Genomic DNA, 27,160 nt, shown 5'->3' with positions numbered 1-27,160 from the left:
TTAGCAACTATCATACCCCAGAACATCTCCTGTTTGAATTAAAGTATATATATACCTATATATATTTACATATAGTTTGCTAACAGTTTGGCCTGACTTTTGATAAAGAAGTATGCATTATTAAAGCAGATCCCAGTAGAAAATACTTTTGCAGACAGATCCAAACTCTTCTAATTTTTACATAAGTATGTTTCAAAAGATGGAAAGGAAGAGATGATAACTGTGCAAAAACTTTTGAGACAGCATCTGGTTCTATCACCCACAACCTTAATCCATTCCATTGATTTACCTGCTTTTTCATTCGTAGATACTAAGCACTTTTCCCACTTCTAAGTAATGCAATTCAGGCCAATAAATATTTTATACTGGACCTTTACTTCATAGATACAATTGAAGGCAAAGTAAGAAATATGAAATTAAGTTTCTAGAAGTAGCATTGTTACTTTTTTCTCATGTAGATCTTACCTTATTAAAACTTTACAATATGTACCATAGTACATTAGGTTGCATATTTAAAAAATGGGAATATAAAATGAAAAAATGTGTACAAGCTAGTCAGAAAACATTACGATTTGCAATTGCTTTTATTTTAATTGTACAACCTGAAGGATGTATTAACACATGATTATGCATTTAATTTTCTAGTTTGATTAAAAACAATTGCATGTGCTTATTCATAGTTTAATGGTTCCAGTTGGCTCTTCAAGTCTTTCACTTCAGTGAAGCAAATAGGTTGTGATAGACTTGAGTTCCAGTCTTTATTGCTCATTTCACTTTGACCGATGAGTTTTCTGCAAGCCAGGGTTAACCAGGCTCATAGAGATTGTTTTACAGAGTAAGATTATATCATTCTAGAAATTATCCTTTTAGAAATGAAAGCTAAGTATCTTGTATGATGCTACCATGGTTGAGAACAGTCTCTAAAATTATGACGTTTGGTTTATTTATTAACCTTTGTTCAAAATATTTGAGAAATGAATTAGTGAGTGCAGTTTAGTCAGGATTTTAGATACTGTTTAACTCTACTAAAACTATAGCAGATTCCAACTTGGATTTGCACAGAAGTCTTTTTTCAGTTGTTTGTAACTTTTTCATTTTAGTTACCCCAGCAGCCAAGTGGGGATGCGGGGGAGATATGATCTTGCCAAATTTCAGTTGGGGCTGTTTTAAATGTAATTTTGTTCAAAACGTGTTTGAAATTGCATTACAAATTTTAAAAAGCATAATATCCACACTCATACAATTTAAGAAGTGTTGAAATTACTTTCTTACAGTGTAGCAAGCTTTCCTGGCAGTTAGTGGGAAAAAATAACCTTAAGAAGTTTTCCCCTCTTCTTTCTGTTCACAGTTACACTGGTTTAAACCTTATACTGATTCAGCTGACATGCTAGTATTTTCAAAGAATTTCTGGGAATGTAATCCACTTTGAAAACAACGTAAAGAGCTTCCACATCTGAGCTTTGTGTGCACAGGGGAACATGTCACTCTTGAAGCTGAGCTGGCCAGGGGAGCTACACAATTTATGGTGGCAAATGAAGAGCGTTATACGTGATAGAAACAGGAGGGTTGTTTAGATAGGCGTAATATAGTGTAGCTACTGAAGTATAAATGTGTATGAAAGGGCCATATTCTTCTCAAGCTGTGTCTGCTGTGTACCATAGGTTGCACTTAGAGGAGACTTGCAATCACAGTAAACATCCATAAGCAGCTCGTTGCAGAAGGGTAGGATCCTTGGGCGATCGGGAGCCAGTGAAGTGGCGAGATGATCTTTCCAACTTACAAAACAAGGGTATAGCAGGAAGGAAGGAACTTGCCCTACAACACTGGAGTTACTTGCTCCTGTTTTGGTCCCATGGGAATATTGGCAGTTTGCAAAAGCCGAAAGCAACCCTAACCCCTCACACTAGCACTGCTTTAGTTTGTTCTTACCAGAGTACGTCTGCTTGTCAATGTAATTAATAACCGAGGCCCAAAAGTAAACATCCGTTTTTTTAGAAAATGATTCTAGCTGGAAGGTGATGCGTTCACAAGCAGGGTGTTTCCTAGGCTTATCCTGAATTCACTCCTGTCATAGAGGAATAGGAGCATAATTTCCTGGCTTGCCAAGTCTATCCCCAACCTTCCCAGCAACTGTATGATATAACCAGTTCCATCTAAAAAACAAGTTTTTGTTTTTGTTTTTAAATAACTCTCACAGCTCATCTTAGAAGATTGGAAACCTGCATATATTTAGGGCAGTTTGCAAAAACAGACTTTGCTTGGTTTTTCAGCATGACCCTCCTTAGCTAAGAAAATCTGGTGAGATCTTACCCTGAAGTCGCAATACAGTTTCCCTCTTTCTACTTTCATTTGATCTCCCGGGGAGAAGTAATAGTCTCTCCCATGTAACAGTAGGAAAAGGAGATTTTCATCTCAAGGACATGCACTGGAAATAAATCTGAAACACATTTCCTTGCACATAACCCAGCCCTTTATCCTGAACCTGCCGTTTGGATTTAGAGTGGCTTCTAGAAAGTCTGTGAGCAAGTCTTTGGCTATTTTAGTCAGACCATCAAATGACATATCCTGTTCTTGAGATTCATTTCAGTAGAAGGTGCAGGAAATACAGGTTTAATTCTTTTATTCAAACTCAGTAGATGGTTTGGGACAATTAATTTCCAATTGTTTCCCAGTAGAGCAGATTTACTCGTATATTAATGAGGCACAGGTGTTAGGCCCCTGGTGCCTGCATGCCTGGGAGGCATATTTAGGTTGTTTATCTAGTCAGCCATAGGTACTGCAAGGTACTCAAGCTTGCCTTTAACAGTTTATACAGTGAGGCTTTTTAATTTTTTGATGTTTTTTTAAATTTGCTAGCACCTGTTAAAATTTTAAAACTGATCATGTAGAAAGAAGTAGGAGTGATTTCAATAGTAAATAGCACTAAATGTTAAAGAAAGTCTTCTTCCATTATGCTTAACTGCCCAGCTTGACATTAAGAAGAAAAGAAGGTTCATTTAAGCAGATAAGTCATGTGAGGCACTAATACAGTCAACAGTATACTTTTCTGTTGCGTATTTTTGGAATAGGTACTTCTTTGTCTACAGCTGAAACATGAGTGTGCTTATATTAATATTCATTTTTCTTGTTTATTCACTGAACTGCAGTACCAACATTTTAGAGGAAATGGAATAGCCTCCATAGACATTATGAATTTCAGTAGCTGGCATAATTATAGCGATCTACATATTCATTAAATCCAAAGAAGAAATGTGTCCAAAAAGACAGCCATGCGTTTAGAAATGTATACAACTAAATATATACATTCAAAAAAAACTTCCTTTCCTCTGCTTGTCCACAGCATGTAGTGTCATATAGTCCTTAAATCAGCTAAGGCTTTTTTTTTTGTTTGTTTAAACGTTCGTTCCTTTTGCTTTTCCACGCAGTAAAGAATGGGAAGAACTATTTGTAAACAACAATTACTTGGCAACTATACGGCTGAAGGGGATTAATGGGCAGCTGAGAAGCAGCAGGTTCCGTAGTGTTTGCTGGAAGGTAAGAAGAGAAAATATTTATTTACAGTTTGTGGTTGCAGTATATCAACACATTACCTGATGCGCTGGAAGATTATTGATGCAAAGAATCATGAATTTTCCGAGAGACTTCATCCCAATGTTTCCCTACGCATTTTTGTAATTCATAGGACATTTGCTAATCATGTTGAGTTGCCTTAAAGCTGAATGGCTGGTTTTAGTAAAAGGTTCCTAGGAAATAATATCTTTATGTTGGATAATATGAATAAATTTGATTGCAACACAACCAGATCTCCTGTTGGTGTTGGTACACTGGAAATGAAAATGGAAGTTTGTCTTACAATTTTTATTTTGTGGAACGTGGGACTCCTTTAAATCTAGTGTGCTGCTTCTGTAAGCAGCTTTTTCAGAGCAATGAGAAAATGGGAACTAATCCCTCTTTTAATGACTGGATAGAGAAAGAAACCAGGTCGCCCAGTCTTAATTAAAACACAACAGGCCCTTAGAGGTTTCTGTCCTAGGAAGGAAGGGAGGAAGAAAGCAAGACAGAATCATAGAATCAGTAAGGTTGGAAGGGACTTCTGGAGATCATCTAGTCCAACCTCCCTGCTCAGCAGGGTCACCTGGAGCATGTTAGTCAGGGTTGCGTCCAGACGGGCCTTGAAGATCTCCAGAGAAGGAGACTCCACAACCTCTCTGGGCAGCCTGTTCCAGTGCTCGGTCACTCTCACAGTGAAGAAACTCCCCCTCACATTGATGCTCTATAAAGTCCTAAGGAACGTTGTTGCACTGGCATCAGATGTTCTGTTCTTCATTAACTTTGATAGTAGAGAGCATCTTCCCCATTGAAGTGGCTATATTGACAATTTCAATTACCTCACTTGGAAATTCTCAAGCTTGACATTAGCACAAAGACCTATAGAAAGTGAATCAAATACACTCCATATATGAGAGAAACAAATTTGAAAAGCTGAATGTATGTGGCATTGAACACATTCAAAATTAATGAGAAAGTTTTCTTCAGGAGGCAAGGTTATATTGAACCACAGGAAGTTCCGCCTGAACGCGAGGGGGAGTTTCTTCACTATGAGAGTGACAGAGCACTGGAACAGGTTGCTCAGAGAGGTTGTGGAGTCTCCTTCTCTGGAGATCTTCAAGGCCCGCCTGGAGGCAGCCCTGTCTAACATGCTCTAGGTGACCCTGCTGAGCGGGGAGGTTGGACTAGATGATCTCCAGAGGTCTCTTCCAACCTTACTGATTCTATGAATCTATGATATGCCACAAGCATTATTTTGTCGGTGTGTTCCTTCCTGAGTCCCTAAAATAAGGTGCCTAAGATCACGTCCAAAAACCTGAACTAACAGCAGCATTGAGTGCCTCACTGCCTCGTAATTAAATCAAGCACTGTTTTTGTTCTAGAAGTGAGACTGGTTTTATTTGCAATGTCCCAGTCTGGATTAGAGCCCTGATTTAGACTGCCTGTGTTTAAAATGTTGTCAATATTTTCATTAAATTCTGAAATAATAAAGTATTTTATTGAATTTGGGGAATGTTTTCTGTTTGGCAATGTTTATTATTTCATACTGCTTTATAGTATGTAAATAAAAAGATATATTTGAAAAGTAAGGAAATATATTTTATTTTTTTCTGTATCTTGTATGCAGTTAAAACAGTCTTCTCTAATAGGTGTCTTTTTCTGACCCTATTTAAACAGAAATGTGAAAGAACCGAGATTTACATTGTCTCAAGGACTTTTCAGAAAATTGAATCTCCTAACTGTCTCACAGAACTCTAAAATATGTTTCTTTTTTATAGAACAAGGTTTTCCTCAGCCACATTTCTTAGGTAATCTCTGAATGGTTAGTTTCTACTCTGCGTTCGTATTTATTTTTAGGCATACTGCATCAACTCATCAGTGTTCTGGAAACAATTCCAAGTTTTGCGTATCTTAATTTAATTTCTTCCTTACATTTTTTTCTGCTTTTGAGAGCTCGGTCAGTTTTTCTGGAGTTGTGGCAGTTTACAAAGTTTGAGTTTGTGCCTTTGATAGTGTTTAATGCTTTATGTTGTGCTGTAGAGCTGTAATGGTGTCTAGTTTCTTACGGATTAGCAGGTCCTAATGCTGGAACCATTTCGTAAGTCTTTGCTTCGTTCTCCTCAGGTAGTAGTCAGCAAGTATTGTAAAATACTTGCTCCTCCATTCTGAGATAGTTTATGCTGTCCAGGAGAAGTTACATGAAAAGCCGTATTAAGTTGATTAAACTTAACTGCTTTATTTTGTTTCGTTAATAGTTATTTCTAGAGGTTTTACCCCAAGACAGAAGTCAATGGATTAAAAATACTTCAGAACTAAGAACATCTTACAACAAGATCAAAGAAATCGTAAGTTGATACAAAATAAGGTCTCTATTCTCATGATTGGATGTAGGTATAATACAGTATAAAGGAAGAAGATTTGAAATAGAAATGTTGTTCTCTTTTTACACAGCATATTACAAACCCACGGAAAGCAGGACAGCAAGATCTGATCATCAACAATCCACTGTCTCAGGATGAGGGGGTAAGTCAACCCTTACTTTTATCAACATCTGTGTTACTGCAATTCTCATCATCATCACTGTTGACAAAAGTGAGTTCTTGCAGAAGAAGACAAAACAGTAGATACTAAAATCTCACTCTCATATTTCCAAACTGTCTTGTGTTAACGAGCAGCTCACAAGCTCTGTTGGGCAACAAGAGATGCTTATTTCTAGCTTTATATTCTGTTTTTTTTTCAATACTTTTAGCAGGGAATGTTATGATGAATAAGAAATCCATGCTGGAACATCATTCCAGTTTTAGAGGTCCTTGCTTTGATTGATCTGCTCATTTATTGCTGTGTGTTTTCATTTTATTCACACAATGGCTTAAGTTCAAAGAATATTTAAACAATCAGTACAAAATGGAATACTGTTTAGCCTAGGAAGTTTTCCTCTAGCGAAAAATAGAATTGTTGCACATCTGACTAATATACAAGTTGAGTGACTATGGAAAGTACCAGACTACAAGATAATCATTTCCTCTAGGTTTTTAAGTCTTTTGCTTTAAACATTCCTTAAAAGACACAAAAGCATGCAACAGTTACCAGAGAGCAACCAGCTGCAAAAGGACAGATCCAGATTTTCAGAGTATACTTAAAATGTTGCGAAAGTATTTTATCTGATTGTCACTAAGTGCTGAGCATATGGCTCTCGCTGAAATTAATAGGAGGTCCACGTGGCTTGGTGTTTTGGCACTCTGATTAGGATTTAGGTATAGACTCAGCTTATTTTAAGCAACTCTTGAGAGAGAGAGAAAGAGAGAGAGAGAGAGAGAGACTGTTGTTTGTACTGCATATTAGTTATACTGGAGTAGATCTTAAGTACGTTACAGCACACATTTTTAAGCTCTTCTGCTATTTATCATTTTGCTCTCCTTTTACTGTTTGAGAAAATTCTGTTTTAATATATTAATAACTTAATTAATATATTAGTAACTTAATAACATGAAAATATCGTGTTTGATTGAATCTAAGAGATTTACACCGAAAGAGACTTTCACAAATATATGGTGGAGTAATATTTCTTATATTTCCAGATCCATTTTGTTCATAAATTGAAGCTAGTAATTGGTTTGTGCTTATTGTAGTACTCTGCTCCATGTTAAATGTAGAAACAGAGGTGTTTGAATGGCTCTGCCTGTAGAAACCTGGAAGCATTGATCACAGGCACATTTGTGACTCTGCAACTAATATGACTCTGCATGCCTTCAAACCATTCCTGCGTACAACTGTACAGAAAATTATCTCAAATGTAGAATTAAGCTTTTTTTGCTGTAGTTTGTGACTGTACAGAATGATACAGTCTTAAGTCTGCCTGTGATGTCTTCATAAGGTACAGGCTAAAGGTTGGAATCTCAGAGTGCTGCAGTGAATGCAGAATAGCAGTGAATTAACCTATAAAACAAAGTCAGAGGTCAAAACAGGCACAGGAGTGAAGAGCTGAGTGCCTTTGAGCCTCTGCAAAGATTTAATGTTTTAACCTTTTGGAGTGTCCTGGGTTTTGCTTACCTTTTGGCAGTTAAGAGTCTGTCTTCTTGGTACTTCACTGTGAGGGGCCAGTTGTGGAGATGTAGCTTTCAAAATGTGATATAGCTGCATTAAAAGAGCCTGTAAAGTAAGATACAATGTATCTTAAATAAGATAAAAAGGTATTAGTTTTAAGTGAGACATTGTCAAGAGTTTAAGCAATCATGCATAAGTCACCATGACAATGAACTGTTTACATGGAGCAAGAGATTTTGGAAGTATTGTAGCCACTCTCTTTATATGATATTCCATTCACTGCTGCTGCTATCTGGAAACTAACCTAAATGAAAAAATAGCTAACAATTAAATTCCTTCTGTATTTTGATCAATATTGCCAATCTACTATCCCTTTACTACTAAGAATGAGCTTTACTTTACACTACAGTTTCCTTAACATTACCCTAAAGTAATGGCATAGACTGGAACATCAAAATAACATTTGCTGACTATATTCAGATTGGCTTCTGCAAAATGTTGGTAAACTAGGCATGTTAAGAAAGAGAATGGAAGTGGGCATAAGCACAGATATACAAAAAGCTAAATCTACTTTGAACTCTGCTATTTAATTTTTTTTGTGTCAATAAAGAACTTTTAAATCCTCTTGTTTTATAAGTAAGAACCTTTTAATGTCTAATCTTGATTTGCACTGTGTATTTGTACTATTAGAATGTTGCCATTTTCATAATAGGTATTTAATGATAATACATTCCTTATTTGAGTTTCCCTCCACTAAGACAAACTTGCTTACATGAAGACAATGCATCACCATGAAAATTGTAGCACCTCCTAAATAGAGCCTATATATTTATAGGAGAATTATATTACAGTGCAATTATACAGACCTTTTCCAGTGAGTGAACTACTGGAATTTTTTCAGTTGAGGTGTTGGTCCATGTAAGTTTGAATTTACTCTGCCTTGCTAAATACTTTCATAGGTCCCCTACAAGTAATCCACAGACCTGCAGCCATCCGCTAAGTGAATGAAGTGAGCATGGAACCAGGATCCAGAAACTTGAATGTTTTTATCTCCGATCTAAACTGACTTTCTAGGATACTTAAGCATAGTATTTTTTTTTCACCCATAAAATATTGATATATCTATCTACCAGGGATGTAGTGGATTAATTAGTTAATATTTGTACAGTACTTTGCTGATCTAGTATATAAGCCATAAGTATTACTAGAAGTCTCTATTTCATACAGTTATTTTCCCTTTTTCAGAGTCTTTGGAATAAATTTTTCCAGGATAAAGAGCTTCGAGCAATGATTGAACAAGATGTGACAAGAACGTATGTAGATCTTACTAAAGAAATGTCCATATATAAATTTTGATCCTGCATTTTTATGTGGTGTATACTATATTCTGTTTTGTTGACTTGGGTTAGTGTAAATGTCAAGATTGCTAAACATGACTGTGTAGAAACATGCATTTAATATATAGAAAGACAGCTTTCTTGAAGTGAAGAAGTGGAAGACTGCATTAGAGTTTAAACCCTAGGGATTTATTGGTATCATTGGAGAAAAGCTCTTTTAAATTAAAATATTAGGAAATGTATTACTACATAAGAGTTAAAACAGAGTTTTCCTTATGAAATAAAGAGAAAGTAAGAGAAACCAAATGATTTTTAAGTAAATTACAACCGTAGTAAAAGATTGAACAGATGAGTTTCTGTAATTCTTTACACTTATTCAATCAATAATAACAAAGTAGTGTTTAATTAGTGAGGGAAATGTCATTCATCTAGAGAAGTTAAGTGCTTCTATTTTTATTTATCACTTTTCTAGTGTTGTTTGTCACATATGCCTTTTAAAATTTGTCCTAATATTGCTGTGACTGTCCTTTCATCTTCTTGGCCCTTAGGTCATTCCTGTTTAGGAACTTGTCTGATTTAGAACACTCAGTTCCTGAAAATATTTCTTTTCAGAGTTGAAACACTGACTGTGATGTGTAAATCTAATTAAAATCAATTGCAGTTCTGCTAACATGTGACATTTTACCGTATTGCAAATATTTTTGTCTTATAACTTGCAAAACGTGGTGATAGTCATAGATTTTAAAAATTCCAAGCTCACACATTTTCATTTACAGAAACAAAGTCATGCAGAAGAAATCACTGCTCTCTGGTTTTGGAATATTTTATATGTCTGTCCCTAGACCCACTCTTGAATGCATTTTTGCAATGAGATGTGTAATTAAAATCTGAGTGTGCTTTCATGTGCATTCTCACAGATGGTATTTTTTTGTTTGTAAAAGGGAACAGTTCAGGATGTTCTAAGATTAAAATATATACATATCTAAACTATAATTGGAGAATGAAAATTGGTATAAAAGTTATGTTGGATGTAAGACTGCTTATTTAAAAAAATATATGTGAAGTCCAGGCTCTCATTCTGGCAAATGACAGAGAGAGTAGTGTTCAGTTATGTCAGTAATAGCGGTTAAAGAAATTTCCAATTCTGTATTTATACAAAATGTTATGTACTTCAGACAGTAACAGGATACATAATGTGTCATCAGTATCAAAATAAATCAGACAATGAAAAAGCAAAATTTGTCAGAATAACTTGAATTTATTTCATTTTGCAAACTGTATGCATTTGTGTGTACACTTGTTGCTTGCTTAATCATAAAACATAGCATACATTTTATATATATGTGTGTCTGTTTGCAAATTAGCATTAGTGTAAGAAGCAATCAGTTACACACTCCATGGCTTTAGAATATAAGTATCTTGTCTTTAATGTTGTCTTTTCCATTTCCATTCTTTAAGTAAATTCCTAGAGTTACAATTTAAAGATTTGTCATTAACTTATAATATGTCATATTAAAGTTTAAAATGTTTAAAATGCTTGAGTATATTCAATTATCATCATCATCATCTTCTGTTTCTTATTTAAAGAATATTTTTATATCCTCTGTCCCTGGGTTAAATACTCCATCATCCAACAGCCTGAAGTAAATAATGCTACGTAGAGTGCTGCAAACTGCATACAGAGTATCAGACCACATAGACTCCAATCTAACAAAGCAGTAAAAAAAATTACCTTCTAATGTCTTCATTAGAATTCACTAACGTATAGTAATAGTACACTGGAAAAAGCAGGTAGAAATGTGTTTTTTAAATTAGTGCTGTTTTAAATGATTCTAAATTTCAAAATTCATTTATCTAGAGGGTTCTGTGAGAAAGTTGAACTAACACATTTGTTACTGCTGTAATTAACTGAAACCTTTTGTCTAGAAAGCTAGATTATTATGGCAACTTCATATCTAAAAAAGGATCAGAAGCCTGTGCTTATTACTTCAATTTTGATGCATTGTTTTGTGAAATAAGATATTTTAAGTAAAACATTACAAAGGATTGTTATAATGTTGTCATGGCTTCATAAGGTTTTGATGCAATATGCCTTTGTACTTAATATTGAAAATATTCAAGAGCAACTTAAATAGATCATTTCATAAATGCTTATCTCACCTAGTTTCAGATTTCTACAGTATAGATGCTGATAACTGGGCTAATCACCCTTTATAGTCTTCATACCTGAAGAATTCTAGGACACAAATCATCTCTTCCTAAAGTAAATGTCTAATATAGGTCAGATGAATTACACTACAGAGGAGGGGGTTTTTCCCCAGTAATTATAAAAGGATTCTATCTCACCTGTATCTTACTATGCTGCAGTCATGTGAAGTTAGATGAGATTAATCCCACCCATAATGTCTAAATACAATTTTTCAAGTAAAACTGCTGCATAGTAAGAATTTGCAATACTTACAAGCAAACTAGGGAAGAGTATTGTTAAGTTAATGCTAACTAGAGATTAACACTTCTAATTAATAACTTGTCTCTCTCTCTCTCTCTCTTTTTTTTTTTTTTTTTTTTTTTTTTTACTGGACAGTAGTTGAGAGGTTCAGAATAGATTTTCCTTCAACTGTCTAGAAACTTCCAACCAAATACAGTCTGTTTCTATCTCTAAAGAGAAGCTTCTCAGGATGGGAGGAGGGTATTATTATGAAAGTGTAAGTCTTTCTTCAATTATAGATAGCCATACCAAACAAGTGTTGCATTCTAACACTTTAGTAAGAAAGGAACTTCTGTATGAACTAGCAATGTAGTAATTTGCAGTAGAGGTAAGAAGACAATGATTAATTACAGTCTTTCAAAAGAGATACCAAAGAACAATGATGATTATTTTTAATGATAAAAAAGATAGGTGATAAAGAAGAATTTTTGAAAGATTTCTGCTAGAATGGAAATCAGCAGATTTGTGGATGCAAGAGCATCTAGCTGTCTGTTAAATTAAAATACTAGTCTACTTGTGGCATCACCTTTTAAAGTCGGGATTATAAATGGCCAAATTTGATCATCCTCTTTTTCTTTCCAATATCTTAAGACAACAAAACACTTACGGGTTTGCAGTAGACTAACATGGAGGCAGGAGTGGTCTTTTGTGCTAGTTTAAGTGTGTTAGTCTAGCCAGTTTCTGCTTCAGGAGCAGCAATGACACTGTAGGAACTTGGAAGACATGAAGATGAGGAGTAGTTGTTGCCTCTGTTTCAAATTCTCTGTCTCCTAAATAACAAAAACAAAAGACAAAAGGCCTGGAGGAACCATTAGGCACCTGTGTCCTTCTTCCTGATGGAAGATTAGGAAGACATAGGAGGGAACAGCAGCCTGCGGAGTAAGAACACAAGACACAAAATCTAATTTCCAAGTTAGAGAAGAGAGTGCCAGAAGGGAGGACTACCTTTATGCACCAGGTCATTCGCTTAAAAGCAAAAGTAAGCAGCAGTTTCTTTCTAAAGATAGCTTTCCCCAGGCCTGTTGCTAAAGTATAACCCTGCTTTATAGGCTGGCTGGGGAATGGAGGGGGTAGAATCTGTCTGTGAAGACAAGAAAAGGCAAGTCACTCTGTGGCAGTGGTTAAGAGTCTCCTTTGAGTCTGCTACCAAATATATTTTTAAAAAATACCTGTGGGTCCTTCTCTTTGATTGTCTTTGATGTCAAAGTTTGACTGTTGGTCGTGTAGGGGCCCCTAAAAGGCCTAAACTAATATTTTAAAAAATGATAATTAATTGATGCTTATCTTCACTTTCAGAAAGCAAGGACTTGAATGCACTTTTATTTCATTATAGTAGCTGTGGTAAAACATTCTAGTAAAATTCCCATTTCGTTATGCAGTCTTTCTCAAAGATGTAATTAAATGTAATATCCTAGTATTCTTGAAAAGAACTTTTACCTTGCCTGATTTGAGGATATTGTATTTCTAAAACAGTCCTTTAATCATAAAATGATATTTTTCATAAAAATCCTTCCTGAACTGATAGTTCCCTCATGGTCTCTTGTATTTACATTTACTATAATTAATACTTTAGCCAGCTTATTCATGAATTCATTATTATCCTTTCTGTCACAATCTCTGATATTATGAGATCCTCACAGATACTCTGTGTATTTTGGGGTTTTCTTTGTTAGTCTTCTTTTTCCTAAATTTCATAGGGCAGGCCTGAATAACAGTCCTTCAGAAATAATCTCTTCAAACCCCTAAATTATGTCGATTGCCATCTGCTGTAATGCACCTTTCTGGTCTCAGCTGTGTCCTTCCTTTACAGTAATATGATTACTACAAGTGCATACAAGTTTCCAAATGTTGGTCTACCATTACCCCATCAGGTGCCAGGAAAATGTTGCACTCTTTGTCCCAATACATTTCTCAGTACTTTAATTTTATTCTGTTTAAACCATAGTGTCTTCTCTGCCTTGACTCTTGAATAATGTCTTTCATCCAAGGTTTTCAAAGCATATTTCTAGCTTACCCGTCATTACCTCTATGCAGTGACCACAGTAATTATTAACACTAATATTTTTATTTCAAGCTATTAATCATATTTTCTTACATTGTTTCTCTGTGACAGGCTTTACAAAACCTTGAGATAACTGAAGTTTAGCATTGTAACTTCCAGTCTTTAGAAGTAGGCAAGACAAAATTTGCTTTAAGAAAGCTTAGCTCCATACTACTTCATATACTTCATTTTAATGCCAATGGTGCTATAACCTTGGTTTTAGCCAGCTAACCTGAGGCATACAGTTGTTGTGTCTCCCAGCGTTCTTCTGTTTCTCTTTGTCCAAACTTACCTTTTGCTTTCTTTTTGGAACTATACCTTTCTAGTTATATTTTCTTTTTCTTTGTTATTGTTCCATATAGTTGGATGTACTTTTGGATGGTTACTTTTTAAAATATTTATTGCCATCTAGTTAAGCCTTCAGTAAGCATGAAAACGCTTTTGTTTGTGTACTTATACATTAAAGTGTGTCTATAATCTGTTTATTTCGTACTTTCTAACAGTTTCCGAGGAGCTGGATGCATGGGTGAGAGTTGCATCAGAATAGTTGCAGATTCCTAATATTTATGTTTTCCTGGATTACATGCAGATAACAGGATTGTCCCAGAAGGTTTTTCTCCTTTTTCTCACACTAATTCCATTTTATTCTATTTCACTTAGTGGATATTCACTCTGCAAAAGTCTTAAATGGTTTCTTAATTTACAGCTTTATTTGGGACAGCCACTAGTGGCAGTAAAATGTCTAATTATCTTAGCAAAAGATGTCAATAGGATATATTGGAGCTTGCTTAGAGCTCAAGAAAATTAGGACGCCTACTTTCATGTCAGTTGTGAGATATTTTAATAATGTAGTCATTAAAATGCTAATATATTTTCAAGTATTCATGAAATATTGAACCCTTGTGTATATTCTTCTTTTGACATATCCTTCATTTTTTTCAATTTGGTTCTTTACAAACTACTTAACGTATTGTAGTTGTTACACTCTTCATAGTAGCTTATTTTGTCCGTCTTTTGTCTTGAGAAAAATGAAGAGCAGAACTGTTCTTGAAACTGCAGGACAGACTGATGATCCAGTTAAGAGCTGGCAGCCTAACACAAATTAAAGAAGGAAAGCATGTAATGCAAAGCGTGTTCTTATCTCTGTGAGATCTGATCTCCAGTGCTTATTTTTCCAGTACCAGAATCAAATTACTCAACTGTTTGCAACAGTTTTAGTTTTAACTCAGGTTTTTCTATTTTTTTTTATTTTTAATCAACCTCCTTTTTAAAGTATTCTTAGCACATTTCAGATTCATTGGTGCAGGACTGACAATCAGTGAAGCCACTGCCTTGGAGTTGTTATTGGGCTCTTATGCTGCCTGAGACGGATCTGAGCTCAAGTCTCTTTCTCTCTCTCTCTCTCTCTTTTTTTTTTTTTTTTTTTCAAATTGTTTTCTTGGCAGGGACTTGGAGGAGCAAAGTAGCTTGATCCTTTTAATAACTGGGAATATATACTCAGATGGTTCATTGTCTTGTTTTGGTTTAGACTCTCCAAGTCACTCAGACTTCCAGCAGATTAGTTGTTTGTAGAAGTTGGTATTTAAAACAATATCCCATTTTAGGTCATTCTTGCAGATCTCTAGCTTTTGTTATGTTGAAGGGCTCTACACGTTTAAATAAAACTGGCAATATCATATATGTGTAACAAACTGTTATATATTAAAAGAACATGGTTCAGAATTTTGTTTACAAAACAAGTAAGGCATGTCTTTAGAAGTATTCCAGCAGCACCCATAATTCATGGAAAGGTGAGAAAACAGACAAAAAAGGTACTGTCTTATCTAGAACCATCTACAGCAGGCCAGCAACTGTGCTTTTGTGAGCTTTGTAGTTTACTTTCACTGTATTTCTTTGTTTTCAGCTTTCCTGAAATGCAGTATTTCCAGCAAGAGAATGTGAGAAAAATTCTTACAGATGTTCTGTTCTGCTATGCCAGAGAAAATGAGCAGTTGCTTTATAAACAGGTAATGAAAATATTGTACAGGTGGCATTCATTGAGTTAACATTTTCTATAGGGTTTTACAAATGATTGAACAATGATGTAGTTCTATTGTATCTGAAGTTGTATCATCCTGCTAATGTAATCAAAGAGCTACTTGTCAGCTGTAGAGTAAGAAAAGTAAGCTCATTGAATAACATATGCTTTTTCTTCATAAGACATTCCCTCAGATTGTTTTCAGTAAGGTTGCTGAGCTGACTAGCTTTGAATTTCTTTAGAAACAACATCTTTTTCTTCAGCGTTTCTTCAGTGATGGTTTAAAAAGAAAAAGGCTTTCTGTGATTAGAAAAAGAACTAAAAGAAAGAAATAATGCAGCAGGATTAAAAATGCCACTGAACAAACAACCAGTGACCTTTGAAATTCTGACAAACTTTAGCGGTTTTTTTATGTGCTATTTTAAGTTCTAAGTTCTTTCACAAAGTGTGAAAGCCCAGCTGTGCATTAACAAATGGATCCCTTATTTAACCCTGTAGGATCCAAATACAATGCAGTTGTCAGGTGTCTCCTGACTGAAGGGTAAGGGAGCAAGTGAATACGACAGAAGGAAAGCATGCTCAGACCATTTCTGTTAAAATGGTAAAGATAGCCCTAAAGCTGCCCTAACTATACTTCAATATAGAATAAGGACTAAACATTTGTTCTGAAGATTATGAATCAGGTATAAATTTGATAATAAACTACTGTAGCAAGACCAGTATGCACAACTGTAGACAAAGGTATATCTGTATTTATTTCCCCAGGATATTAACTGCAATGAGAGTAGGGACTGTCAAATTGAGGGATACTGTGTGCCTGGACAAAAACTAACCTGTAGCAGCAAACTTTAAGTAGACAGAATTTCTTTTTATGACAAAAGTACAGAGCTTCAGTAAACGTATACATTTTCATAACATACTGTGTGCTTTCGGGCATGGTTTGTGACCACCTCAAACCAGGAGATCAGTTGCATTTCTTGAGATGACCAACACATATGAATTGAAGGAACAGTTACTTCTGAAGAACAATCTTACAGATAATATCAAAAATCAAATATATAGTTATCAAAACATCGAGTCTCTATCAGCTGGGTATTTTTCATGTTTGACAGGCTGTGAGCAATGAATAATCTTGCATCATAACAAGAGAAAAGATGAGGTGTGTGAAGAGCTGTACTTTGAAGGGCACAGCTAAAGAAAACACTTAAGCAGTATTCAACCTCTTCTTTCTAGTGAGTATAGGCTGGAGTACTGATGGAAAACGGAAGAACACATTTCAGCTAATTTAGCCTATCATTTATTGAACAATAAGTATTATTTTTCTCTTTGATATGAGTTAAAAGGACTTAATTACCCTCTGCTCATATTTAAAATCCTCTAGATTCCTTACCAAGAAATAATACCTTTCTACATAAGGATGGAATATTTAGCGAGATCAAATTTAAAAAAAAAAGCCCTGAGTTTCATCACAAGCTGTTAAAGCTATTATTTTGTACTAGGTGACACCCCGTTTAACATAGACCATATTGTTAATAGTTATGGGATTTTATTGAATTAATGAGACTGTTATCATGTAGTAGAATGTCTTGCTGAGTTAATTGAAACTGCAGAGATTATATAAATGGTATTAATGAACTTTGACTGCCTGATGCCTCAGCTTTAATAAAGACTGCTTGGTGGGCTAAATGAACATAGGCAGATAAAAGAACAGGTTCAATTTTGCGAGCCTACAGGCTGTTGACAAAGAAAACTTCTTCACCTCTGTTTTTGTCTGGTGTAGCTTCAGTAGTGCAGCAATTTCAGGAGAGGGTTGCCACAGGACTAAAGGGAGATGTATAGTGCAGAAAATGAAATAAATTTGGATGATGAAATACCGTTGATTTAATATTTCTGATGAGTGTTCAGTACATGGTCCAAGTCTGGTGGTGCTATGCCAAGCTCACAAAACAGCAAATGGTTGTGGTTTTCCTCTCTTTTGGGGGCTTGTGTCATTTTTATTGGGAGAATTTCCTAATTCTTATCTCGTTTTTACAAGTGAATGATCTTAATTTTTTAATTAGTGATCCTATTACCTTATTAGTAATAATCATGCTGTTTTGTCCCCATATCTCTCTATAGATACTATTTCTTCCATGGCCATCAGTAGTCTTTTCAGAGTTAGTTAGCAGGAAGTAGTGTTTGTGGTGGAGTGAGCATACTTTTTTTTCCCTCTTTTACTAAATACCTATGTTGTGGTCAGGCTTCTTGTCCTACCAATTTTCTTGGTTCCATTTTCATCATTGACTCAAGCCCCAATTCCAAAAAGCCTCCACTACAACAAAGCATAACATTTTTTTCTTGAAGATAATAAAGGTTTCCATTAATTCATCAGCAACCGATCACCCCCAAGCTGCTCCCCCTACAGTGACATGAATACAAAGCCAAATGTAAGATACTTCTCTTGATATTCAGTATCCATCATGGGATTGGCCCAGTTACTATCTGTGAGATTTCCTTTCTCTTTTGTGAGTTCATACAACAGTTGCATTTACTATAACAATTATAAGACCTGGCCAATAAATGAAAGCTTATATTCATCTGTCAACATCTGTACAGGGCCTGGTGTTTCTCTTTTAAAATATTTGGCTAGTTTTGTGACAATTTCCATCCTTATAAATGTAAGTAGAATGTAGCTGAAATTTATTTATTGCAGCTTACTACATAGCATCGGCATATATTCTTACAAGAAGCAACCAATGTTTGTTTAATATGCATATATGCAGAGAAGTTGTCTTTGTAGTAGGTTTTGTGTTTTTGGACCAATGCAGTGTAACATTTTACTTGATAGGCAAAATGATATTTCTGTCCCTTGTCAAATGCAGGAGAGTGTTGTGAAGCTATATTACAGATTTTAAAGACTAAATCCTCCCTGGGATGCTTAAATTTTTAAATAGCAGTTGTAAATATAAAATCTAAAGAGAATAGTATATTCTACTTTAAAATACGTAAAAAATACTATTTGTATTCTTCTGCAAGACTGCTGCCAAAATTCTGGTTCTAGTTACACTGAAAAGAAGTAGTGACAATTAAGCTAAATCATTAGGCTATTGTTCACACATAATTTGATTGTCCTTAGAAAAGTCAATATAATTTTGAAATGCATTGATTCACATTTCATTGTAGAAATGCTGTATTTCTGGTTTTCTTTCTGAACCCAAGACTGTATTATGAAATCAATACTTTGTTATAGCCGGGAAGTGTCAAAAAATTATCTGAATTCTGTCAACTTATTTATTAACACTAAAGAGTTTTAGTAAACTGCAGCATTGAAAAAATATATGTATGTATATATACGCTGGTGGCTTTTCTTGCCAAGCTAAAAATCTCTAAACATTTGAAGTATTCTTATAACTGAAAGATCAGAGGTATCTTTTTGAAATCCTGATATTTCATCACTTATTTGTTTTGTTTTTGTTGTATGTGGGCAGCCACATTATGATTCTACTTTATTATAAGGTTGATATATTATTACATTGAAAGAATGTATGATTTGCTTTTATCTTTTATAAGTAATTCTTATTTTATGTCCTCTTTCTTTTTCTTCAGTTTATATGTTTAAAGTTTAGATAGTAGTTTTATTAGATATTCCAGTTTTTGGCATCCCCATTTCTCTTATTTCATGCTAGTAAATCAGCGTGAGTAAACAATTAGACTTGAAGCTGTTAATTAACTAATGGCTATGAGTATGTATGAAAATACAGCATGTTATCTACAGCTTATTTGAATATTTTTGCTGCATCTATTTTTTCTTACTGAACTTATCTTCCAGTCTCTCATATATCTTTCCCATCTTGGTATGACCACAAGACTTTCAGAAATTATGTTTTCAATTTGTAATCTAACCTGTATTGTTGTGTGGGAATTTTATATCAGCTCCTGGAATCAAGTGGGCACATGAGAATCTTGATTTTCATCTTTTTTTAATTGAACTTCTATCTAGCCTTCAGAAATCAGAAGGGAAAGAAAAAACTCCAAACTTAAGTAGTTTTGCTGCCTTTAGTTTTGCCTAGTCAACTCCCTCCGCTATTGCTCCAATCTTGTTCTTGACAAGAAATCCCAGGAAATTTGATTTTCATTCCTTCAGGATTGAGACAGCTGCTATAAATTGATATTATACAGAGATTTTCCTAAGCACCTTTTTTATTTTCCAGTACTGCTGCAGATTGGAAGTCCTTTTATGAACAAATAAGGTTCAGTAACATGCCTCAGAGCACACTCAAAATAGATAAGCATCTAGAGAGGGCTTCCACATCTATCCGGATCCTCAACAAACCCTCTTCTCTCTACTCAATTTGGACTATTAACGAAAATGTCCATTATTTCCAATAAAAGTTAAAGGATTTTTGCACTGTATAATGCTTTTGAAGCTGATAAAATAACTCACTGAGCTTGAATACTCCTCATATGCTACATGGAATATCGCAGTATACCTAGAATTTTAATCGTAACCTGCCTAATCAAGATTTTAACTTCTACAGGTACATCATCAACACACAGGTGTGGGAATCCCCTCAGGCAAGACAAAATTTGAGGTTTGTTAAGCTTCTGGCTGTGGTAGAAGCACAAAACAATACCATTGCAAGTAGGGGGAATACCAGTCTCCAAACCCTAGAGTGCGAGGCCATGTACCTGGAACGACTTTGGCCCAAATGGTCCATTATTCATCCCTAAAATGTATCACATACCATCCTCTGTCAGCCCCATGGCCTTGCTTTCAGCTGTTTCTGGCCTAAATGTTTTTGGTTTGATCTGTCCAACAATTTTTATGCCTTCAGCAGAGATGTTTGTGGCTGAGATAAGCCATCCACTTACATTTGGCATGACTATATCCCTGTGAGGAGGCCTGGCTACAGAGGGATTGAGGACTCTGATGGGAAAAGAGGGAGAATGAGCAGATGCCCTCTATGGGAGCTTCGTATCTGTGAAGCCCTCAAACTGATACACTGGCGAAGCCGCAAGGTAGATCCATAAGCTTGTGACACGTTCACTGCTCATTTCTGTCTGTCACGGAAAGGACTGGAAAAGCAAGTGGAGAGCCTTCCTGGGTTGGAAACACAATCATGAGAGTAGTCCAGCTCCTCTGTAGAGAGCAGCCATCTGACTCCCAACAGCAGACTGAAATGCCTGTGAGCTTGGTGGACTAGCCCCCATGCTCCTTCTGCCAACAGGATTCACACAGTGGTCTTCCTGACACTCCTCTCTGTCCAGAGTAAGCACCTGGAGTTGGGACTGAACCAACTCCAAATGGATTTGGAAGTGGCCAAAGGCTTTGGGCTGAGGTGTAGAATTGCTGCCTGCCTGGCGTAATCACCACGTGCAGTGGCTTCCAGCCAAGGTGGCCAGCCACAACACCAAATCCCTACCATCGCTGATGGGCTCTCTCACTTCTTTTGCATGACTGATCCCCAGCCTGTGATTTCTGTAGGTCCTGTCCACATCCTTATCCATCACCAAGAGCCAGGCTCCCCTGACACATCCAGGTTCCCCAGCTGGGATGCCCCAGATGCTCCTTTTCCAGACGTGATCTCAGGGAGAGGGCTGAATGTCTCCCGCAGATGAAGTTTCATTCTGCAGGCTGTAGCTTTACCTGCAGATCCAGTTGCTGTTGGTAGCAGTGGGATTGCTTGTTTCCTGAAGGAGTTATTTCTGCTTTCTGTAACAAATTGACAAGCCCCAGGTAAATGAAGGCAAATACTCTTATTTTGTTCCTGGTGAACTAGCGCTTTGGTGGAGGCAGCAATGGCTCACCTGGATGGCCCAGCCATGCCTCTAACACTGTACCAAGCCAAATCCTGAACTGTCAACTGATAGGCAAATTTTTCTGTTTTGATTCATGCGTGTTTTTATTTTTTGTCTGTATGTAGACATAGGTTGTGCATGTAAGAAAAGTCTGTAATGGGACAGTATCAAGTTTTCCTATGCACTGTCTTGTAATGAGTTTATTCTTAGTATTGACATAATGAAAATATTTTTTAAAAAAAAGAAAAAAGCCCTTTATATTTCTAGTATCCTTAGGAATGGAAGTTTCATTTTCTAATTTCCCAAATAGCTTCCTTTGTCTCTTCTGAAGGCTACTGTTATGCTTTTTTTGGAACATTATCAAATAAAAAGTAATTTTAAATTTTGTAATTTGTCCTTATTGCAGATCTTTGTACTGTGGATCATGATTGTAATTATCATAAATAAAATTCATATTTATGAACATAGATCTTGGAGTAAACTGCCAGGTGCAGGGTTGCCTACCATAGCCAATTTGTTGTCTGTTATGTTAGCAAAAGGGAGAATAACTTGCTTCCCGTATATTATAGAAGAATAAACACTTAGATTTAATCAGAATTTAAAATAAAAGCCATTGATTATGAAACCATTCTGTTAAGAATGTGAATGTTCATGCTTTTACTTAGTCTGCATCTAATGTTGCTGGCTGCCTGATTCTGAGCATTATGAGCCGTTAAATGAATGAAAATTCTTACTGTATTTTGTTTTCTTTTATGTTTAGGGTATGCATGAACTTTTAGCTCCCATTGTCTTTATCCTGCATTGTGACCACCAGGCTTTTTCACATGCCAGTGAAGCTGCACAACCAAGGCAAGCACTGTGTTTTATTTGTATCATGATAAAACTCCTTTCTCTTTAAATACATACATGCAAAAAATATATATGTATAAACACATATATATGCACGTAAGTATATTTATAGAATATATATAAATTCATCAGACTAAGAACTTATAAATAGCTGTTCTTTAATTCTTTGTTCATAATTAAGTTCCTACCAGAAATCATTGCATCCCCATGTTTCTATGGAAGTGTCCTTATTTCATCTTCCCTGTCACAACTTCTGAAGAGAGGATTTAAAATGTAAAGTTGGCTACTCCACAGATGTTAGCCAGCGAAAAATGGGAAGACAAGAAACCTAGCAGAAAACATTTATCAAAAGGCTTACCTATCTACTATTTCACCTCATTGTGCTTGCCAAAATGGTTTGATATTTGTCATAGCAGAGGGGAGGAAGATTAGAGAAAGAGAGTCACAGAATGGATATATTGCCAATGTTTTTTTTTTTTCTTATATCTAAAAAAAACAGTGTAGACAAAATGTTGTGGTTAATATTTCTTTCATCACCTGCAACATCATAACTGCAATACATGACTCGTTTGACTTTGAAGTAACATTAATATTAGGTATTGGGTCTCCATTTTATTCAAATAGTGTGTGTATTTATATATGTGTGTGTGGGTGGGTGTGGTGTGTGAGTGTATGTGCATGCATCTCTGTGTGCGTATATTTACACACATGTATAGCATAACTATAACATAACTAGGCTATAACATAACCTCTTTGGTAGCCTCTTCTAGCACCCCTCAGTGCAGTTGTCCAAAGGCAGTGTTAGCCTAAGGATGGAGTTTATTTACAAGTGTTTGTTTTTTATTCAATATCTGTCTTTACATATCCTGAAGTAGCTTACAAGTTGCTCTCCAGTGGAAAGTAACTCAAAATAACCATGTGTTACGTAGAGCATTCTGTTCCAACCCCACTGAAAAAGTAGAGCTAAGCAGCAAAGTAGATGGAAAGAGGTGCTGTCACTGATTAATTGCTGTTAAAGTACAATAAAAATACAGGCTATTAAAACAAAATAAATTAATGTTTTGATACTGCATATTTGACCGGTAACCATATTTTTTTTGTTTTGTACAAACAGTGATAGATTGTGCAGCAATCAATTATTCTAGATCAAGCATATTCAAATAATACATTGTGACATTCAGTAATTTGTTATTTGGAATAATTAGATGGTTACTTCATTGTAGTATAGACAAGGCAGCTAATTTGTTTTTGATCTTTATAAAAAGGAAAGACTTCATTTGTTCAATGGAGTTGCTCTTTTTAATTAAAAAGGCTAGTTTTCTCATTTGCACTTTATATGAAAGTTGGCTTATAAGTACATAATAGTACATGCAGAACACTGACCAAAAATAAACATTCACATTTGGATTGTTCACTGTTGCCTTTTTCAGCGAGGAAATGAAAGTTCTTTTGAATCCTGAATATCTGGAACATGATGCCTAGTAAGTTTTAACAACTTCCTTCACATTTAATTTACTGCTATTTGTAATACATTATTTAACACCAAATTTCTGGGTTTTTCCCCTTCAGTGCAATGTTCACATGTCTTATGAAAACTGCAGAACATTGGTTTTCAACTTTTGAACATGACAGTCAGAAGGTAAATATTACTCTAAAAGTGTATTCAAAATATTTGTAAGTGGATGTGATATTTTATATATCATTGAATTATATATTCTCTTAAACACTTGGGTTAAAGCCAGTTCAACTAAGTTAAAATTAAATTCTTTAGAGTATCTTCTGAATTTAGTCATAGGAGCTTGTAGAAAGTCTTCCAGTTAAATGATTTCTATCTGTTGAAAGAATACTTTGTAATTACAACCAAATGTACATGTATAAATTCTGATGTGTAGGAATAATGTTCTTCTGTAGATGTTTAAAAGAGCACCTGATATTGGCACATCTATTCAGTCTATCCAAAACCTGTGTGAATTTCCTGTTAAATAAATGCATAGAGTTAGTATTTAATATGTTGAGGCTTGAGTTGTTTTAAAATATTTGCTAGTTTAAATTGATTTTAAATGATTTGAGGTGAAATCAAACCTTTGATCATAGTGTGCCTATTGGGTCAGGGTTTATCGTTCCCTAACTTCAGCATTTACATTGATGCCTCTTTCTGTTACCTCCTTCTGTTGATGGTGATCCATTTCCTTTCTCTTCTTGATCTCAGGATATTTGAGTTGTCTGTGTAGCTGTACAGGCTCTGCTGTTTTTAGTATTTCTGACTATATAGCCATATTATAGGTGTTTCCAAGATCTTCAGTGCATTATATCCTAGGAGAGTTGTCCTCCAAGTATGATTTCAACTTGCTTCAGTTCAACTTTTTTTCAGTTAGACTGTGGGGTGAGTGTCTGAGTTAACAGGAAACGTCAGAAGAATGTGTTCATTATTGAATGCATGTGTGCACCAAAATCAGTCCTTAGAAACCTAAATTAGGGAGTACTGGTTTGAGGGGTGGATACGATTTTTTTGATGGCTAAAAGATGCTCACCCGAGTCCCACATAAAAGCTTGTATTTTCTTTAGGCATTTAAATATGGCTACTTATATATTTCATTAGAGATGGAGTATTGGTGTCTTGACTTAAGCTATCTAAAATTATAAATTACTAGTTAGGTTTGGATTTTTACATAATTGTCAGTAACTACAGATAAAACATATGAGATATAAATTTTATGAACTTATTACATAGTCACTTTTATTTTAACAACAAAGCTGTGAGACATGTTTCTTTGAGACTAGCTTTTCAGAATTCAATATATTCAAATGTATTTGTTCCAATTTCTGTGACAGAGGTGGCAAAGTTTGAGTTTGACTTTTATACAGGAAATAACTAGGTCTGCCTAGAGATTTACAGTGCTTGGATAGAAGCTAAAAGTTTACATTGCCCTTTCCACTTTCTGACATAAAAAATGAGCAGTGGAGAGCACATGGATTAATATCTAGTTGTTTGTTCTTGTTATTTGCAGGCATGTATAATTTTAATAATCCTACCTTGTACATATGCCTTTTGCTATCATGACTTTAAGGGTTGACTACTCAATAAAGTCTGAATCTTCACAAATGAAGCAGTGAATGCGTGTGCTCTGAGATACATGTTACATTTTATAGCCGCTAACAGTTGGTTCCATTACTCCCAATTGCTGTTAGAGGAGCTTCTCCAGCTACTGCATTCCCTAGTGGTTAATGAGAGAAATCTGTCCACATTTTATACTTGTACTATGTCCTAGCCTCTCTTTACTGCAGTAACATTTATTTTCTAAATTTGTGTATGCATAAATTGTATTAGTATGGGATACTAATATGGATTAGTATGGGATTCTAGTACATGCTATGTTAGGCAATATTCTGTGGCAGGGTTTGGTGATTTGCCTCCTAACACTTGATCTAAATTTTTCAGCTGCATTCCCTGGTATCCATGTTTACACTGTTCTTAGAGGTGACTGTGATGCTTTCTTGTAAACAATATGGCATGTCTCTGAGCTGTCCTTCTATCTGTATTTTTATTGTACACCCCAGTCCTTTGGGATTTATCATTTATATTTCATTTAGCAGCAGGTGATTAAAGCCATGCATTCATGAACTGTTTTCCAAGAATTAGAAGTTCACAAAAAGAAAACAGAGGTTTTGTCCCATGCAGAAAGTTAGTATACAGTGAGTATGGGGTTGCACATAGTGTATTATATGTCCACCTAGCCTCTGTGCTTTGGAGACAGACATTGTGAGTCATTTCTAGTTAAACATTTTGACTGCTTAGATTTATTAGTTTATTTGAGCATCTTTCTGTTTCGGCTATTTCTTTCACACCAATTTGATGTGATTTTTTGGAGCAATTTCAACTGATTATATGTATTGTCATTTTCTTAACCAAATTGCCTGAGATAACACAGCAAATATATTGTATGCACTGTGGTCGCTCACAAAACTTCTGCAGGGAGTGTACTGAGTCAGGAGGTGCACACAGCCAATACCTTGATCATTGATTGCAACTTCTGTCCCCACAGATTTCGTCATGCTTGCAAGAATTCTGTTAATGTGGTTAATTTCTTAGATGTTGATGAACTGTGTTTTGATGGACACCATCTACTTATCGTATGCTTTTAAAAATGGCAAGCCAGCATATATTACTTGATGCACTTTACCATGTTGGTAGTCAGTCAGCCTGACAGTCAGCAATGTGTCAGTGCTGTATTATGCCAAGGTGCACAAATGTTGCAAGTGACAAATAATTCCTGTTTTGGCATCCCTCCTTAAGAGGAAGTTTGCATTAGTTTTGATAATCAGATTTTTCTGACACTTGAGCCAGTGTCTAAGAGTCTGTCTTCAAATTTTAGAGATGGCTTTAAACCTGCAAGTGATTAATGGTGTCAGTGCTAATCTAACTTGTGGGTAACTGATGGGTAGCTATGCCATCTTCTTATATTGCAAGTTCAAATAGGTAGAAAGATTCTTATATTGAGATTTCTGTATAAGAATTTATGCCTATAATTGAGATAGTTCAAAAGTACAAGGTTTTTGTGTCTTCATTTACGAGCGCTTGCAGTGATCAAGCTAAAGTTAAACTCGACTGGAGTAAACCAGAATAATGCACATATCCCAGATGTATGCCAACTGATGGAATATGCTGCATATTCAGCACAGTCTGTGAATACATATAGTTACAGACTTTTATGATTAGTTTCAAACATAAATGGATATGTTCATAAAGTTATTATAGACTGGCTTTAATGCAAAGGCAATGTTATTGTATCATATCTTAAAAGTTTTTCATGAGAGATTCGAAATAATTAGTAGATAGTATTTTAAATTTGGGGATGTGACCAATAAAATAATGAAATGGGTTTGAAACAATAATAAGAAATAACTATACCATGGAGAAATGAAAAACATGTAAAAAGAAGGCTGACTAATTTGGTAACTGGCTTCTAACATATTACTTTAAATGGTGACCACAGGGGACATTTTCCCATAATTAAGTGTGAGATAAGGAAATTTGCCCACTTTTCCTGCATCCACCT

General features: G+C 35.3%; 1 protein-coding gene across 11 annotated transcripts in view; it reads left to right on the top strand.

Moving 5' to 3' along the window:
• Positions 1-27,160, top strand: part of TBC1D5 (TBC1 domain family member 5) — a 322,054-nt gene that overhangs the window by 170,619 nt on the left and 124,275 nt on the right. For all 11 annotated transcript variants that reach the window (XM_062569298.1, XM_062569297.1, XM_062569299.1 and 8 more), the window contains 8 exons: positions 3,426-3,534; positions 5,805-5,894; positions 6,001-6,072; positions 8,839-8,906; positions 15,363-15,465; positions 22,015-22,103; positions 23,534-23,584; positions 23,673-23,742. In XM_062569298.1, coding sequence (XP_062425282.1) covers positions 3,426-3,534; positions 5,805-5,894; positions 6,001-6,072; positions 8,839-8,906; positions 15,363-15,465; positions 22,015-22,103; positions 23,534-23,584; positions 23,673-23,742 — 652 coding nt within the window. The remainder of the gene's footprint in view (positions 1-3,425; positions 3,535-5,804; positions 5,895-6,000; positions 6,073-8,838; positions 8,907-15,362; positions 15,466-22,014; positions 22,104-23,533; positions 23,585-23,672; positions 23,743-27,160) is intronic.

Source organism: Rhea pennata, chromosome 2, assembly GCF_028389875.1.
Source record: "Rhea pennata isolate bPtePen1 chromosome 2, bPtePen1.pri, whole genome shotgun sequence".
Lineage (NCBI taxonomy): Eukaryota > Metazoa > Chordata > Aves > Rheiformes > Rheidae > Rhea > Rhea pennata.
The sequence above is the reverse complement of the archived record's forward strand: the minus strand, read 5'-3'. Positions and strand labels throughout refer to the sequence as shown.